The sequence below is a fragment of the Leptinotarsa decemlineata genome, unplaced genomic scaffold, assembly GCF_025532065.1.
Source record: "Leptinotarsa decemlineata unplaced genomic scaffold, Ldec_3_MD MMD2_tig00003335_RagTag_RagTag, whole genome shotgun sequence".
NCBI classification, from domain to species: domain Eukaryota; kingdom Metazoa; phylum Arthropoda; class Insecta; order Coleoptera; family Chrysomelidae; genus Leptinotarsa; species Leptinotarsa decemlineata.
Window position 1 is genome coordinate 5,795,626 of NW_027412587.1, and position 15,733 is coordinate 5,811,358.

The 15,733-nt window shown below is 35.6% G+C and overlaps 1 protein-coding gene across 3 annotated transcripts in view; it reads left to right on the forward strand.

The window, feature by feature from the left end:
• Window positions 1–15,733, forward strand: part of LOC111510154 (E3 ubiquitin-protein ligase RNF19A) — a 113,575-nt gene that overhangs the window by 36,315 nt on the left and 61,527 nt on the right. For all 3 annotated transcript variants that reach the window (XM_074178010.1, XM_074178009.1, XM_074178011.1), the window contains one exon: window positions 2,548–2,814. In XM_074178010.1, the coding sequence (XP_074034111.1) occupies window positions 2,652–2,814 (163 nt within the window). In that variant the 5' untranslated portion in view covers window positions 2,548–2,651. The remainder of the gene's footprint in view (window positions 1–2,547; window positions 2,815–15,733) is intronic.

The window sequence follows — 15,733 nt, forward strand, 5'->3', positions numbered from 1 at the left end:
AGTTTTTAAATTGAGTCGAATACCGTTGGAAGAGAAGCTGATAAATTTACAGAAAAATGTGGTTGCGTATGAATAAAATTCACTTATTTCTTAAATTTGTGGCACATTTTTATCGCTTCTCATTGTAGATTTTTTCTATGAAAATTATTCTCTCTGGATAAGTGAAAAATTCAATAAAGTGTAGAGAAAAAGAACATAAATTTGTTGGTGTATTGTTTACAAAATTTGCGAATTATTTTGAAATAAGTTTTCGCAAAAACGAGACATATACTAATAAATGACTCAGTTGTCACCTGAATTATCATGGTTTGGAAGGAAGTGTCACTAAAATAATTTAGTAGATGGCAAGACATATTAATCGCCAAATTGCTGTCCTGAGGATTGGAAACGAAATAAAACACAGACCATGTCTCAAAATGGGTTTCTTACTTTCCTGCTCTTTCTGAATCGGTTCTAAATTTGATATTCAGCTCTTGAAATAATATGAAACCTTCCTTGAGTCAAACAAAACCGACCAAGAAAGAACCAACATTCAAAAATAGTACTTACAGTATCCCGTGTGTCAAAAGTCAAACATACAGAGTGTAACGTCGAAAATATACCGAAAGGCATACCTGCCAGAAAAACATAGCCACAAAGGCGTAACTCTTAAGTGGTTAAAATGCCGAAGTAAGTTATGGAGTTCCACAAAAGTCGACTATAGGTCCGATACTTTTCCTGATTATGTCATTGCCTCTTCTTTTCTTACCAAATTATTCTCTTGGGTAGTCATATAGAGTATATAGAGATGAAATAGACATTCAAAAACACAGAGATAGTTAAAAAAGAAAAGAAGGGGCAATGAACATTAATAAAATCTGGTTACCTGGCCTTAAAGGTACACAAACAAGATCGAGTAATCTAATTGAGAGACCAAGCCACTGCTATTCATAATAATAATATAAAACCAGAGTCAAATATCAGTATCGTAGTTACGAGCACCAACTTGGACACTGTGACCGTTACCACATGTCCTTTGATAATGTCTACCGCAGTAGTAGACGAAACGTCAGGCATGAAAACCTGCAGAACACGGCCTCAAAACCCGGAAAATAGCGTTCACACAGTTCTGTCAACCAAGTTATCGTGGTGGTCAAATGTCAATACTGTCAGAATGAATGTAATGGAGTTTGGCCGATACTTAATGAAAATCCGTAAAGCGTTCAATACTGTGAGAATTTCACTGAACAGTTTACAAAACTTCAACACTATACAATAGCTACATCAAGCGTGTTCATACTTTCTAAATTAGTGTTTTAGATAATATAAATTAACAATTTGAATCATATGACCTTCTACCTAGTTAATGACTAATAATTTACCTGAGTTCAGGTATTAACTATGGTTAATGGTATTATGGTATTAACTATGGGGTGATTTTGGCCGAAGGACTGCGAATAGACAGGAGACTTCTTAGGTGGCTTAGGGAGTTATTAACATTACTGCCTACCCACAACAGGATGCGAATGACCAGAATAGTCGATGACACCAAAGAAAAAAAGCTAATTACCAATTTTCGAATTAGCAAAAAAGACGAATAGAAAAAAGTATTCAATTATATTTGGTCATCAGGTGAATTTTTATTGATCTTGAATCTGTTGATCTCCAATCATTCGAAAAGATATAGTTTCAAACTCTTCTGTTCCAAATATGAAATAATAATAAAAATAAAAAAAATAATAAAAAATACTCCTGTGCTCTTCTATTATTTGGAAAAAGGGTTCTCCCCGTTTATCGTACAAAGTTTTGAACAAGAACCACAAGTCTACTTATATCTCTAATATGATGTATCACTGAAGTTTGGTCTTTATTGTTTTCGGTAAATTTCCTCAAATTATTATTTGTTCTGTAAGCCACGTCCAAATCTTTCTTTTTGGTAAAACAAGAGTTGTTATTGGTGATAGGTTCACCAAAGTATCAATGATAAACTCGTTTTCGTAGTTTGAAAGAATGGAGTCAATGGAGTGATCGTTGTTGACAGCAAATTTATTTGATGAAAATCGGTTCTCAGTGAAAATTACTTTCTGAGACTGGAATATTTAATAGTCTGTGGAGCATGCTATGGTCTGTGGAAAATTGCAAAATCATGTTTAGTAATTTGACTGGAAAATTTATTGAATCGTTCACCTTCATCTTAATAGACTGATGAATGGAATTGATTTGCACAACTGCCTACCTGTACCAATGAAACAGATCAAGATATAGACGAAAATGAAATGACAAAACGCGCATATGAAATAAAAATCGATGGGTTACAGGAAGGATTTTCTCTGAATTCATGAAATTTGTTCTGTCAATTTGCACCATACTGTATGTTTACTTATATAGTTGTTACTAGTTTAATTTACCTGGTCACATTATTAGCTAAAGTATTGAAAATTATTTTCAGTGCTTTTCCACTTGCATGTACTTATCAACAATTATTGTTTTTATATTCAATCAATATGCATATACGAAATTTGTTTTTCTAGTTCGAATCAATTAACGACCTCGTTTTTTTCTTTTCAGGTGTTCGCCGCAAATAATCGATTCAACCGAAATGTCTGATTCCAATCGAAGGTGATTTCTAAGTTTTTGTAAAAAAATAGAATAACGAAAGAAAACTTCGGAAAATGCGCAGCTCCATAGAAAACGACGTTACGCCTTGCGTCGCGGGACAAAGGAAAAAAAGATTTTCCAGCCGATGGTCGCTGCGACATTTCATCTATTCTAGTCCTATACTTAACAGAAGGCGTACCCAGAATGCCTCGGGACCTTCAAAATCCCAGAATAAAGGTAAGCGTTAGGGCGGTTTTCAAGCAATGCTTCCCATTGAAAGGTGGTAAGTAACATGAAAGGGTTATGTGTTTGTTGACAGAGTTCATTTAGTTGAAAACGCATTGTTGGGTTCTGTTCAGTTTAGCCAAAAAACATGATAGCTTCATCGAAGTAGTATTGTGTTTAATTTTGAAGTTATAGGCTCAAAAATGTTTCATTGACGAAGTTAACAAATTCATTGTCTCTAATAGAAAAAGTAACTGTATAGTTAGTATTCTGCCGAAACGAAGCTCTCTGGATTACAGAGACAGGGTTATCTGGCTATCAGTGGTGCCATCAGTACCACACCGTCAGCGACCTTGGAGATCCTTCTAGATCTACCTCCTCTCCACATTTTTCTGGAGAGAGAGGCTAGATAGACTGCATACAGACTTGTGCACATTGCCAATTGCACAAATCAATTTAATGAATAGTGCAAGAGTGCAACAGACTGTTGGTTGACACTGGAAATCATAGCATTCTGCAAATGACCTCTGACTTTATGCCTCCAACTGTCAATTACGAACTGCCTTATAAAGTACTATTCCCGATTAGAGAGGACTGGATCCTCCGGAAGAAGAAAATATTAAGAGCAGATAGTTGTTGGTTCACAGATGGATCAAAAAGACCTTCCGGTTCCGGTGCAGGTGTTTTTAGTCGTAGACCCAGGACAGATATATCTACCTGCCTAGGGACTTATGCGACTGTATTTCAAGCAGAAATTTACGCCATTGAATTATGTGTGGAGAGATTGGATAAATCCAACCTCACACAAGTCAATAAAAATATTCTCGGACAGTCGAGCGGCGTTGGTAGCTCTTGGCTCCTACCGAGCAACGTCTAAATTGGTGGCAAATTGCCAAAAACCACTCTCCTCGATAGGAAAATTTAACAGATTGTCTCTGGTTTGGATTTCTGACCATACTGGCCTGGAAGGCAACGAAGCTGCTGACTCCTTTGCAAAGGAGGGTGCTGCAAGCAGCTTCATCGGACCAGAACCTGTCATTGCCATCGCTTTAGGCTTTGCAAAACAAACTTTGAACACCTGGATAGCAAGAAAATTTATGGACTTGTGGCTGAATCTTCCAGTGTTGGCTCACTCCAAGGCGTTTATTCACCCTTCGAAGCTTGATACCAAACAGTTGTTGGACTACAGTAGGGATGGACTACGATGTCTAACCGGCCCTCTTACAGGTCACTGTCATTTGAATCATCATATGCAGAGACTTGGACTGTCGAAAGACAGTGTGTGTCGCCTCTGTTTGGAAAATGATGAAACAGCAGATCATATACTTTGTGCCCCGCTGGGGATCGAATCAGGTTCTTAGAGTTCGGCAGAGCCGTACTCTTAACATCTGACCCGAAAAACCACTCACCATACAAACTAATCGGCTTCGTTTTAAGAAGCTGGGTTTATTTGGCCGAGTGTGAATAGGTGTGAGCCACAATAAACCCTTGCGGGTTGCGGTGGAGGGTCGAATAGACCCACTCACTTTAAACCTAACCTAACCTAGTATTCTGCTTGGCTATCTTCCTACCGATGAGATAAGAGGTTTGTCTAGCAAATAACAGGTTTTTCGATGTAATGTTTCATTTTTTCCTTTACAGCTTTCGCCTTATTCCCTTCAGTGTACTCCTCTTCATTATCTCTACACTTGAAACACATTTTCAAAACTGTGTTTCGAATCGTTTTCTGATTTATTTGTGGATGTTCCAACACAGAGGTACAGTGGTCCGGTCGCTGTGGCCGCATAGATTTTGGTTTGTCACGTTAAGTTTCGTGACAAAGCATTTTAAACAAATATGTATATGTAAATGTTTTTTCAGATAAGTTTTTCCGTTAACCTATCTGTTAATGCATCTAAATGCTCTTTGGTAGAACAGCGGCGAGAAATCGTTGTTGGCCTCATGAATATTGTAATAGATGGAACAGAACTTCCCTTGAAAGGAGTTACAAAAAACTTAATAAAAATTAAAATTATACTCTGCTATGCTTTAGTCCTTTCACATGCCAACTACGCAGGCGTGGTGTTATGGTCCGGGAATTTTGAAAAGTGACAATTTTAGAATCCAAAAGCTCCAGAATTCATGCTTTAGGCTCATTACGGGTACGAGGAAACGAGAACACATTTACCATCTGGTTGAATATGGAATCCAGACGAACATTTCATTTTGCAACATTTTTTCAAAAACTCCTTAGAACAAAAAAAAACCTCTTACCTTTTCGAAAAAATATCCTTCAGAACTGACGTACATCATCTTAACTTGAGATTCAGGACACTTTTAACAATACCACAACATAAAATTTCTCTATTTCGCGGATCTTTCACTTACCTACTGATATAATAGGATACCTATTGAATATAAACTTCTGCCATTAGGAAGCTTCAAACGAAAGATGAAAAATAACTTCTTACAATAAATAGATCCAAATAATCGAATTATGTCGAAATCAATCAACCTCTTTCTCCAAGCTAAAAAAAATATATAGTTTGTATTTCAATTTCGCTGTATATATTGCAAACTGTTCTTGATAGTATACTGTTTTTTTATTTTGTTCTTACGGTTGGATGGAAGAGCAATATCTGCAATGAATTATACGCAGATATTGAATCCTACCATTTGATTGTTTGTAATTGTATGAAACCGTAGTGTGCGCTGGTCAGGTCCTATCCCAATGACCACTCCCCACACCGTGGGGTAAATGTTCATTGGGTCCGAGAATCATGTGCCCTGAGCAAGCGCAGTGAGCCAAGAATGACAGCCTTCTGCATCTGTGCGGCTAAGATTTCTGTCTTAGTGCGGCAAGCCGGTATGATTTTAAGATTCGAGAGTAGAGAGGACATCATTCCACCAAGGACTCCAATAATCAGAACAACCATCTTGACAGAGTGATCTGCAAATTTATCTATGTTAAGTACTTAAAACGACAATTGTTTCAATTTTTATAAGAATTTGACAGATATTCTAAAATATGCATTATAAAAAAGGCTCGAATTTAATCGTATTTATGCATATAGTGGCTACCACATAAGAGGTTGATATATGCTATCGTTGACTTTTATATAGAACTATTTAAGATAAACAATCTTACGTTACATTATCTGCATGTTTTCAGGACGCAAGAATTTTTCCGGCTCAATACTTATCGTTATAATATGACCAAAATTACACAAAACCTTTGTGAATTGTAGCCTATATGATATTCTGATGTATAAGCTGCATTTATGTAAAGTTTCATCTAAATCTGTTGTTTAGGCGTGAAAGAGCCACAACATACATACAAACATACATCCATCCTCACCAACTTTCACATTTATATTAGTATAGATATATAATAGATTTCATCCGTTTTCGAAGTTGAAGAACGACCTAGGTTCGAATCATTTTGGATTTCTTCTCGCCTTCCTTTGAAACATTTCTACCAGTCAAAATTCATGTACATGACTTACATTAATCATTGTTGTAATAGAGAGAATGTTTCTGTTGCGGATATACCGCGTTGCTCAATTAGAACATCGACGATTTTTCCGACGAGCGTCAGATATACAACTTGTCAAATCTAGGAAGAGACTTGAGAATGTCTGCTCTAGTACCGTATTAGCAGAAGAGAGAGAGAGAGCAGATATTCTCAAGTTTCTTCCTAGATTTTTACAAAGGTTACCTTCAGGCCGGGGGTAATGTGGAGAGAGCATGCCAGGAGATTCGGCAATATGGCATTTGACCTTGAGGCTCGTACCGAGTGTCGCTCACAGAAAGCCAGTAACGTTATTTTGTAGCACCCTATTAGGTTTTCAAATTCGCTACTCGACCAAATCATCGTTTTCAAAATTTCAACATTCTCAAATCCTCATCTTTGCGTTAGAAACGTACTCACCACGAATATGTTTTTGTCACGTGATTGCAAAACACGTTGCCAAGTAATACTCTCGGTAAGTTCACGAACACAGCCTATGCCAGAAGTGTTCAAAGGCCAAACCACAATATGTTAACTGTTATAATAATAAATCTGGGGTACAAAACAAAATATGAAAACACACCTACATTAAAACTAGATCATACGTACATGAATAGAACATGATATTATAGTAGGGGAGCCTACGATGGAAAATGGGGATTTACTCGAGCATCATAGAGACATATTAGGTTGCAAAGCTTAGATGAAAATTAAAAAAAATGTTATATAATATATAACTTTTCATCGGTGGGGGAAGCGGCTATAGATTTTTAAATATGTAAAAAATACTGTTGCATGGACATACTCGAGTGCGTCAGATATTGATAGCATCAATGTCCTACGTATTTTTAATAATGTTCGTATGTTAATCTGATCGTTTGCATGATGCGGGTGGTTGTTTGTAAGGGTAAAAAGTGAAAAGAAAAAAAATTTAATCGAGCGCGTCAGATTTTCTAAGGGGGTGTTGAGTGTAACAAAAAAAAGCTCTCATTCAATAATCTGACGATTTCGATCTCACGCAAACTCGCGGCCATTATTATAATGTAAAAAAAATCGCCATTTTGAAATACTCAAGCGCGTCAGATTAAAATATATATATGGTTCATTTTTATGTTCTAGACGTGCTGTCTCATAATCTGACGATTATCTAGAGGGATTCGCCTAATCTGACAAAAAATATTTTTTTCTATTTTTTTTTAATCATTGAACTTAAATAATTGAAAAGCTCAGGAAATAGCATGCAAATAAATAAGTGTATGTTTTTTGAGTAGAATACTTGTATTTATAATAAAATAATTTTTTTAAATGCTCAAAAAAATTTAAATTTTTATAATCAATTGATTAATTAATCTTCATCTTCATCAGGAACGAGTCTCTGTGATCAGCTGTGATGGCGTCATGGCAACAGAATTCAGAGTGGGGACGGAGTGAGAGACTAATAGATAGAGAAAAAGTGAAAGAGGAATAGAAACTTGGAGAGGGAAATATAGTGTCACACAGCTGCACGCATTAAACTTTATCGACGAATTTTTGTTATTTCTGCTTGCGGAAATAGTCAGATTATATATTTTTCGTTAACCTTGAATTATTTCCTTCAAAATAAAAGAAATTAGCTACGCTCGAGAATGTCGAAATGACGTTATTTTTTTACAACTTTGTTGCCCTCCCCTTTCTTTACGTCACTCTCAAATTGTCAGATTACTGGAATATACACTTTTCAGCATGTAACTAACGCACCCCAGCCTAATCTGACGCGCTCGAGCATTTCTGATGTTCAATTTTTTTTTACTAATCTGATCCTTTATCCCTCCTTTATATGGGGCTCATATTTGGTGGAGGTATTTAACCGGGTACAAGGTATCCCCCTGTATATTAATCTGGGTTCCCCTATTATTAGCTATTACAAAACGAATGTATGTCATAAAAGCATATCTCAATCAGGTAAGATCTGAAGCACATAATGCTAAAACAAGCAGTAGTTTCACTCTTGCAGGAACCTTTGATGTTTGTGTCTCACAGTTTAATTTTTTTAGGACTACTGTGCATTCATAATCATTTGACACGACAGGATTTGTCAGCGTTTGACATTTCATACACTGCTCAACAAGTGAATAATAGATATACTGCTCGACAGCAAAACAAATTTATTAAATTAAATGGGTATTTCATATTAATGTAGAATATTATGAAACACTTTGAATTTTTTATTCGAATTATTTCACGCTTTACTCGCTCCTTGTCTGTTTGGTTCAAATTTTGCAATCGATTTGAAAATAAGTTACCGAGGAACTAAAGGGACTTGCAACTTCAAACATAGTTCGGTACTGGATAAAGTACAATATTTTTTGCCTGCAAGTGGTCGCCCTGCCCGTATTATCAAAATTTTGATGATAACAATATACCACACCAATAATCAGTAAAATACTTCTTAGAAAACTGGGATGAGTGTAAAAAAATTGGAATCTTCTGAAATTATTGCTCTACAAATGATATTTGAACTGTTGTCAGTTTTCTCAAAGTATTTTCAAAGTTGTTGCAGTTTACAATCACTTATTATCTGTATCGATTTAATATTGTTTACGACACTATATTTAATGCAAGAATATTCAATATATGGTATTTCAATAAATCTTTTGATTGCGTTTAAAAAATAATTCAATGACTACATATAAAACAAATAAACTAATAAATTCTTCAGCTAATCAAACTATTGTTGGAAATGAGTGTTGGCACATTTTTTGTTTGGTTAATGACATACAGAAAATGTGCTACCAATAAGAACAAAACAATTTGATTGAATTATTCATTTATTTATTCTTCAAGCCCTCTATGAGAATATGTGAATGGTATCTGCTACAAATACACCTCTTGAATACATTAAAAAATATAAGTAAAAAATATTCCATTTTCATATACAAAACAATAGACCTAGTTTTTGCAAAACTTGTATGTAGCATTAGATTGCATATAGAAAATAACATGATAAAGAATAATCAACAAATGAATCAATGCTCATATTACAATTATAATACTTAAAACTCGAGCCACAAGAAAACTTCGCTTTATCGTGATCCCACAAGCGAAACGTCGTCAGACTGATAGGCCAAGAGCGGTAAATTACATGAAAAATTTCAGAAATGAAACGTTGCCGATTATTGAGACATTCCACGGAGCATCCAAAAACTATCCGCTGCGATTCGATCATGCGCGTTGTAATATATTATTAAAAAATGGAGATAGTCGGACTACTGGGTCTTTTGGCATTACACCTGGGTCTGAAGTGGGGCCCTAATACAATTGGTGACTTAGTGACCATATTTCATACATGGATTTTAATAGTCGCTCAAAATGTTGAAACATTCCAAATATTCAAGAATATTTTAACGAATCTGAAGCCGGCCCCGACCGATATCTCAGCCAGCAAACACGTGACTTATCGCGAACCACCGCGAAAGGTATAAATGAGTGCCGAAACCCTAGAGAGATCTGGAGCGATCGTTGCCGATATAAAAGGCCGCTTCAAGTCCAGAGCGGCAGTCTGTATTCAGAAAGCGAATCGTGCGTTTAAATAAAGAATTCGAACAGTGAAAATGAATTGAGCGTTAATTGCTAAGTGTTGTACATAAATTAGTTATGATAGTGAAATATTGTTCAAAAATAAATTTGTTTAAGACATTTAATTCTTTAATTCGTTACAATATGTTGATTGGTAGTTTTCATGATGATCTTTATTGTCATTTATAGCGAAGCAACTTACTGTGGAAGAATTGAAAGATTCTTGCAATTTAAGGTATATGTTGGAGAATGAAATGTTTATTTTTTGAAGGTCTGGACTTCATTTTTTCCTTAGTGAAAAATTGATTTCGAATCAAAATAAACATGGATTATTTTGTAATATTTTTTATTTTATTTTTCCTGTTCGTTAGCGAAACTTGAATCAAATCGTAAATTACTCGGTGAGAAATTATGATTGAAATGACACCGCAATCATAATTTTCGATGAAGGCGAACTGAAATTATGTGAAATGCCACCTGTGAACTTGTCTGAAACTTTTTATTTCTGTCCTGATTCAATATCAGACTGAAACATTTGAATAATCATCTGATTTCACTTTAATAACATTCATGTGCACGAAATAAAATGAATGCAGGAGGAGCATTGTTGAATCAACAGGAAATGATAAAGAGGGTCGGTAATTCATAGAAGAATTAGCGATTGCCATTCAGAAAGGAAACGTCATAAGTGTTCTGGGAAAATATGTTGGGTAGGAAGTAAAACAATCAGGATTTTTCTTCAATGTAGAGTTATTCTATGATAGGGTATTGTTTCATTAACAGGTAAAATTAATTTTCTGCGAGAAAATAAACGTTTAGGAAGTTGTATAGAAAGGTACACATTTTATTTATTATCCGACCAAAACAACCATTATTTTTACTGATGATCTATATACTAGTTGATTTTTAGATTAGTGTAATTAATAAGAGCACTCGGCCATCTTTTATGAAGTCGAAAAACAGTAGATATTTCTACCGGAGCTTTCTCTCGGAATTTTCCGGAAGGTGAAGGAAGGATTAATAAACATTATGTATTTCCAGTTCTGTGTTATTTAATGAAATAACTGTGACGGTGTTCACTTTTTTTAAATATTTATAATTGGAGTTCGACGCAAAATTTCAAGTCTACTTTCATTAGGGTCTTCCAACAGGGACTTCCGAACGTTGACAATTGATAACGACCATCTTGTTGAAGCTACATCTGTGAAATTAGTTATCATTTATTCAGTCTGTTTTGCCAAATCACCATGAACAGATCACTATAGGTCGATGATTACCAACTTCTTTCGGGCTGAATTGGATGATCTGGACACCAACGATATGTGTTTTCAACAGGACGGCGCTACTTGTCACACAGTTCATGCCACATTGGATATTCTGTACGAGTGATTTGAGGGCATCGTCATCTCACGTGGAGGTGATGTGAACTGGCCACCGAGATCATGCGATTTGACCCCGATAGACTTTTTCGTGTGGGGTTTTCTCAAGTCGCAGGTGTATGCGAATAATACACAAGCCACAGCTGTCCTCAAAGCAAACATAATCCATGTAATTGATCGATTTATGCGCCAAAGTCATGGAAAATTGGACGTGTGATTGTGAGATACACACTGTACAGGGCGTTCCAATGAAAACTTGACCCCCCCCTGTAAGTCAGAAACGTACATGTAGTCGAAAATTTCAAAGAACACCTCAATTTTTATTTCTAGGGGGACTAATTCTGATATGGAAATCAGGTGATCTAAGTGGCCATTCCACTGGAATTGTCATCATTTTCTAAAATATGTATAGTCATAGGATCTACACAGTCTTGTAATAGATTCAAGTATGTGTCCCCATTGAGATTACCTTCAATGAGGAATGGTCCAACAATATAATTACCTAGAATATTGGCCCAGACATTGAATTTTTGTGGAGTTTGTAAATGTGCTTCCATCACCAAATGAGGATTCACATCGCTCTAGTAACGACAATTATGTCTATTCACTTCCCCATTCAACATGAAAGAAATTTCGTCTGAAAAACATGTATTATTGTATTATAGGTTTGGGTTACTGGTCAATTTCTCGCTGAACACCTCACAAAACTGAAGTCGACGATCAGGATCATCTTCATTTAATTCCTGAATTAGCCTCATTTTGAAAGGATGGAATTTATAGGCTTTCGAAATCCGAAAAACACTAGTAGCTGATACTAGACGCTCTAGCTACATGTCTAAAACATTGCCGATTATCCATTTCTACATGTCCTACAACAGCAACTCCAACTCCGTAATTTCTGATAAGACGGGAAACTTCATGTTTTCTGTTGTGAACAGAACCTGAAGTTCGAAACTTATCCATTAACTGTTTAACGTATTGATGGCTGACGTTGTGGTATTATAAATTCTTGCAGCAGCTTAGCACATTCATTATTTCGATAATAGGTTGCAACAATTTCTATTCTTTCTTCAGTAGAATAAACCATGTTGGAACACAGTGAACAAGGATGACTGAATAATAATTCGTGAAGAAATGACAGTGGCTAATCATCTACTTTTTGTTCTGCGACAACTAGATTCAAAAAAAACTACCAGTGTGAAAAAAACTAACAGTGTCGTCCATTTCAAAACACTTTATCCGTTGATTGTGTTGCCATTGATATTACTTTTGTTGATTTCTTCAATAAAATGAGCGACAGCGAATTTTCTGTTTTTTCTTGAATAAAACGTTCAACATTCAATTTCTCAATAACGAATGAACTAATTTCGAAAAAAATTATAGAAGTAATAGAGGGACAAAAGACCGTTCAAATAATGTATCACTCGACCCTCTAATGCCATTGAAAAAAATAGGGGGGGTAGTTGCTGACCGCAGGGGGGTGAAGTTTCGGGGGTATGATTTCCATATCAGAATAAGTCCCCCTAGAAATAAAAATAATGATAAAATACATTTAAAACAAGCTTTCATTTAAGTGCCCTAAAAAAAATCAAAATAAAATTTTAAATCACATTGACGCGATGCCTAGAAGAAATCTCTACATATTCAGTCAGGTGAAATTTAAATAAAATTTTAAATTTCAAACCCGATAAATCCTATGTATGCAAAAAAGTTATTCAAGGTTAAAGTTCCACATTTTAAGCATTCAAGGTACTTTTATTCAATTACAAACATTATGAATTACAAGTTTAGTAGGTGCCTACCTAATTACAAAATTTCAATTACAAATTGAAATTATCGCGACAAGCTTTTATTATAATTTCAATTATGTAAAGTCATAAATGAATGTGGTCAATGTGATTTCAAATTTTATTTTGATATTTTTAGGGCACTTAAATAAAAGCTTGTTTTAGTCTATCTATAAAACGGACAGTCCTTAAACAGAAAAACTTAAGGAACGGGGAAAACTTTTAGGATAAACCATATTCTATAGAAGTAGGTAGGTACCTACTCCTCCGGCATACCTTATAGAAGAATTATCTTGTTATATTTCTCAGTCTATTCATTTCAATGATGGCATCATTATTACATGGCCGACTCCCAGTTAATTTGGAACAGTCTAATTCTTCTATCAGGAGGCCTTCTATTAATGTGACCCTAATACTTAAAGCCACGTTCGCTTGGCCGGCAGCGAACAACTTTGAACCCAATTATACAACAGCGTGGTCAACCGTACTACCCTGCATTTTGTGAACTGTACAAGCGCAGCATAAAACAATTGGCAACATTCTACGTTCAGCTGTATCATGGCTAAATGTAGCTGGAAATTGTACAGATTTCGGTTGAATAACGTGGATCCCATCTTTGCCGAAATCGATACGGACTGATGGAATGTCCGTGTCATACATTTGTGCTCTTCGGAAACAGGGCCATATAATTTCTATTATATGACCGATGACACTATTCACTAAACCCTTAGACACATCAACATTGTATCGCAACATCACCTTGGCCCCCACAAATATTTCCAACTCTTTAGGTAACCTCCCAGTCTTGTTTATATCAGATATAATTTTTTTTCTAGAAAAAATATTTTTATTGAAGCTAACCCTGGATGTGACACCTATTTCATGGTGGGCCTACCAACTGCCTATCATAAACGAATGCGTATACCAAATTTCGTGTCCCTGCTACTTACCGCTGAGGAAATCTCTCGTACGGAGCCGATCCTGGCAGCAGCATCAGGTCACGTTTATGATTAACATGCATTGTCATCGGTTCTGGACCAGCATGCAAAATTTCAGGTCAATCGGATACCGGGAAGTGGGTCAAGTTAAAACTTGCAAGATTTGTTAACATACATACAAGTCAAGTTAAATAAAAGCTTTCAAAAATTGACGTGCTCTTTGAAATTTTCGATTACACGTCCGTTTCTGACTTACAGGGGAGGTCAAGTTTTCGTTGGAACGCCCTGTATAAGAATGTGTGCTTTCGCGGCCGGAGTCACGATTGAAGATAACAAATTCGGGCTGTAGGCTGTGGTCGAATGGAACCTGAAAAACAAAACGTGTTCAGGCAGACAGACGCGACGAATCTTTGTTTTATAATTAATATATACGTAGCGAGATACGTAAAATGGTTTAATATTTACTTTTTGGCAAAATAATTTTTTTTTAAATAGAAGCAATATTTGCTTTCCTGTGGAATGCCTTCCTCAAGCATGTCTGAAGGAGCTATTATACTGGACAGATGCTTCGGGTTTTCATTAGTTTTGGGAAATTCAGGACAAAAATGAAACCTGTATTATTTTTTAAACTACATGCTTTTTTAACTTTTGAGTCAATTTTTACAACATTATTGATTGAGTATATCATTCGCTCGTCCTATTTTCTCTAAGAAAACAAGACATAGAAATTAAGAGATTACACTAAAAAATCACATTATTGCAAAAATGTATTTTTATTGCATTCAATTAGAAGGAAAGTTCACGATTTCTGCTGGTCGATTTGTATGGTACTCGGTTTTATAGATTTTTCAACATTACCATTTAAACATGTCGCAAATAATCTGCGAGGCCGTAAATGTATAGTCAGTTACCTTCGAATGTTATCTCTCAAAGTTTCCAGCTAATTGACAGGCCGATAGTATTCGGAAGAAAGACAATACACGTAGCAAACAACAGCTGCGTGTGCAATATTTTCCCAAATACGAGGGCGGATCAAGAAATACACGATCTAACAAACACAAATTTTTTTGAAAAAATATCTGTGCTTAGCTACATAGTCTCCACTTAGCTCCATATATTTTCTCCAACGATTCTCAATTATTATTCAACGACAATTTTATTTTCATCTTCATCACTGTTACCAGCGTAGTATAATATACTTCCAATGAACGAGAAAGAACTTAAAAAAAATAAAAACACGAATTAAAAACACTATTGATTAATAGACTATGCATTTTCTACGCTACTTTCTGGTATATTCAAAGGAGCAACTTAGTACCCCCCGGTCAATAAAGAGAACTTAATCATCCTAACCTACTAGAGGGAAATTGATGACATTCTCGAATCGTTGAATTCATGCTACTACAGGAGTCTACAGCAGCGTTGCAAATCGAAGATTATCAATTTCTTCAGATTAACTATCCGCCAAAATTTACCAAAACAATTCGAAATTCTCCCAACTATTTCTAATGTTCCGCGAAAGCAATTAGAACTTTCGACCATGACAACAAATTTTCAGATGCCTTCGAATGTTCAATGCGTTTTTTCGCATTCTCACGTAATCGTAGGTAGAAAACACGTAAAGATTAGATATTAGTTAGGTAGCAAATATTAGTCTGTTTTTAATTTTTTTTTCCATTCTCATGAGTCTACTCTACGCCGAGATTCGAAGTCGACGAAGGCCGTTTTTTGTCTGGTCCTGATTGGCGAAGGTTCTACCGGTGAGAAAGTTATCCAAGTGCT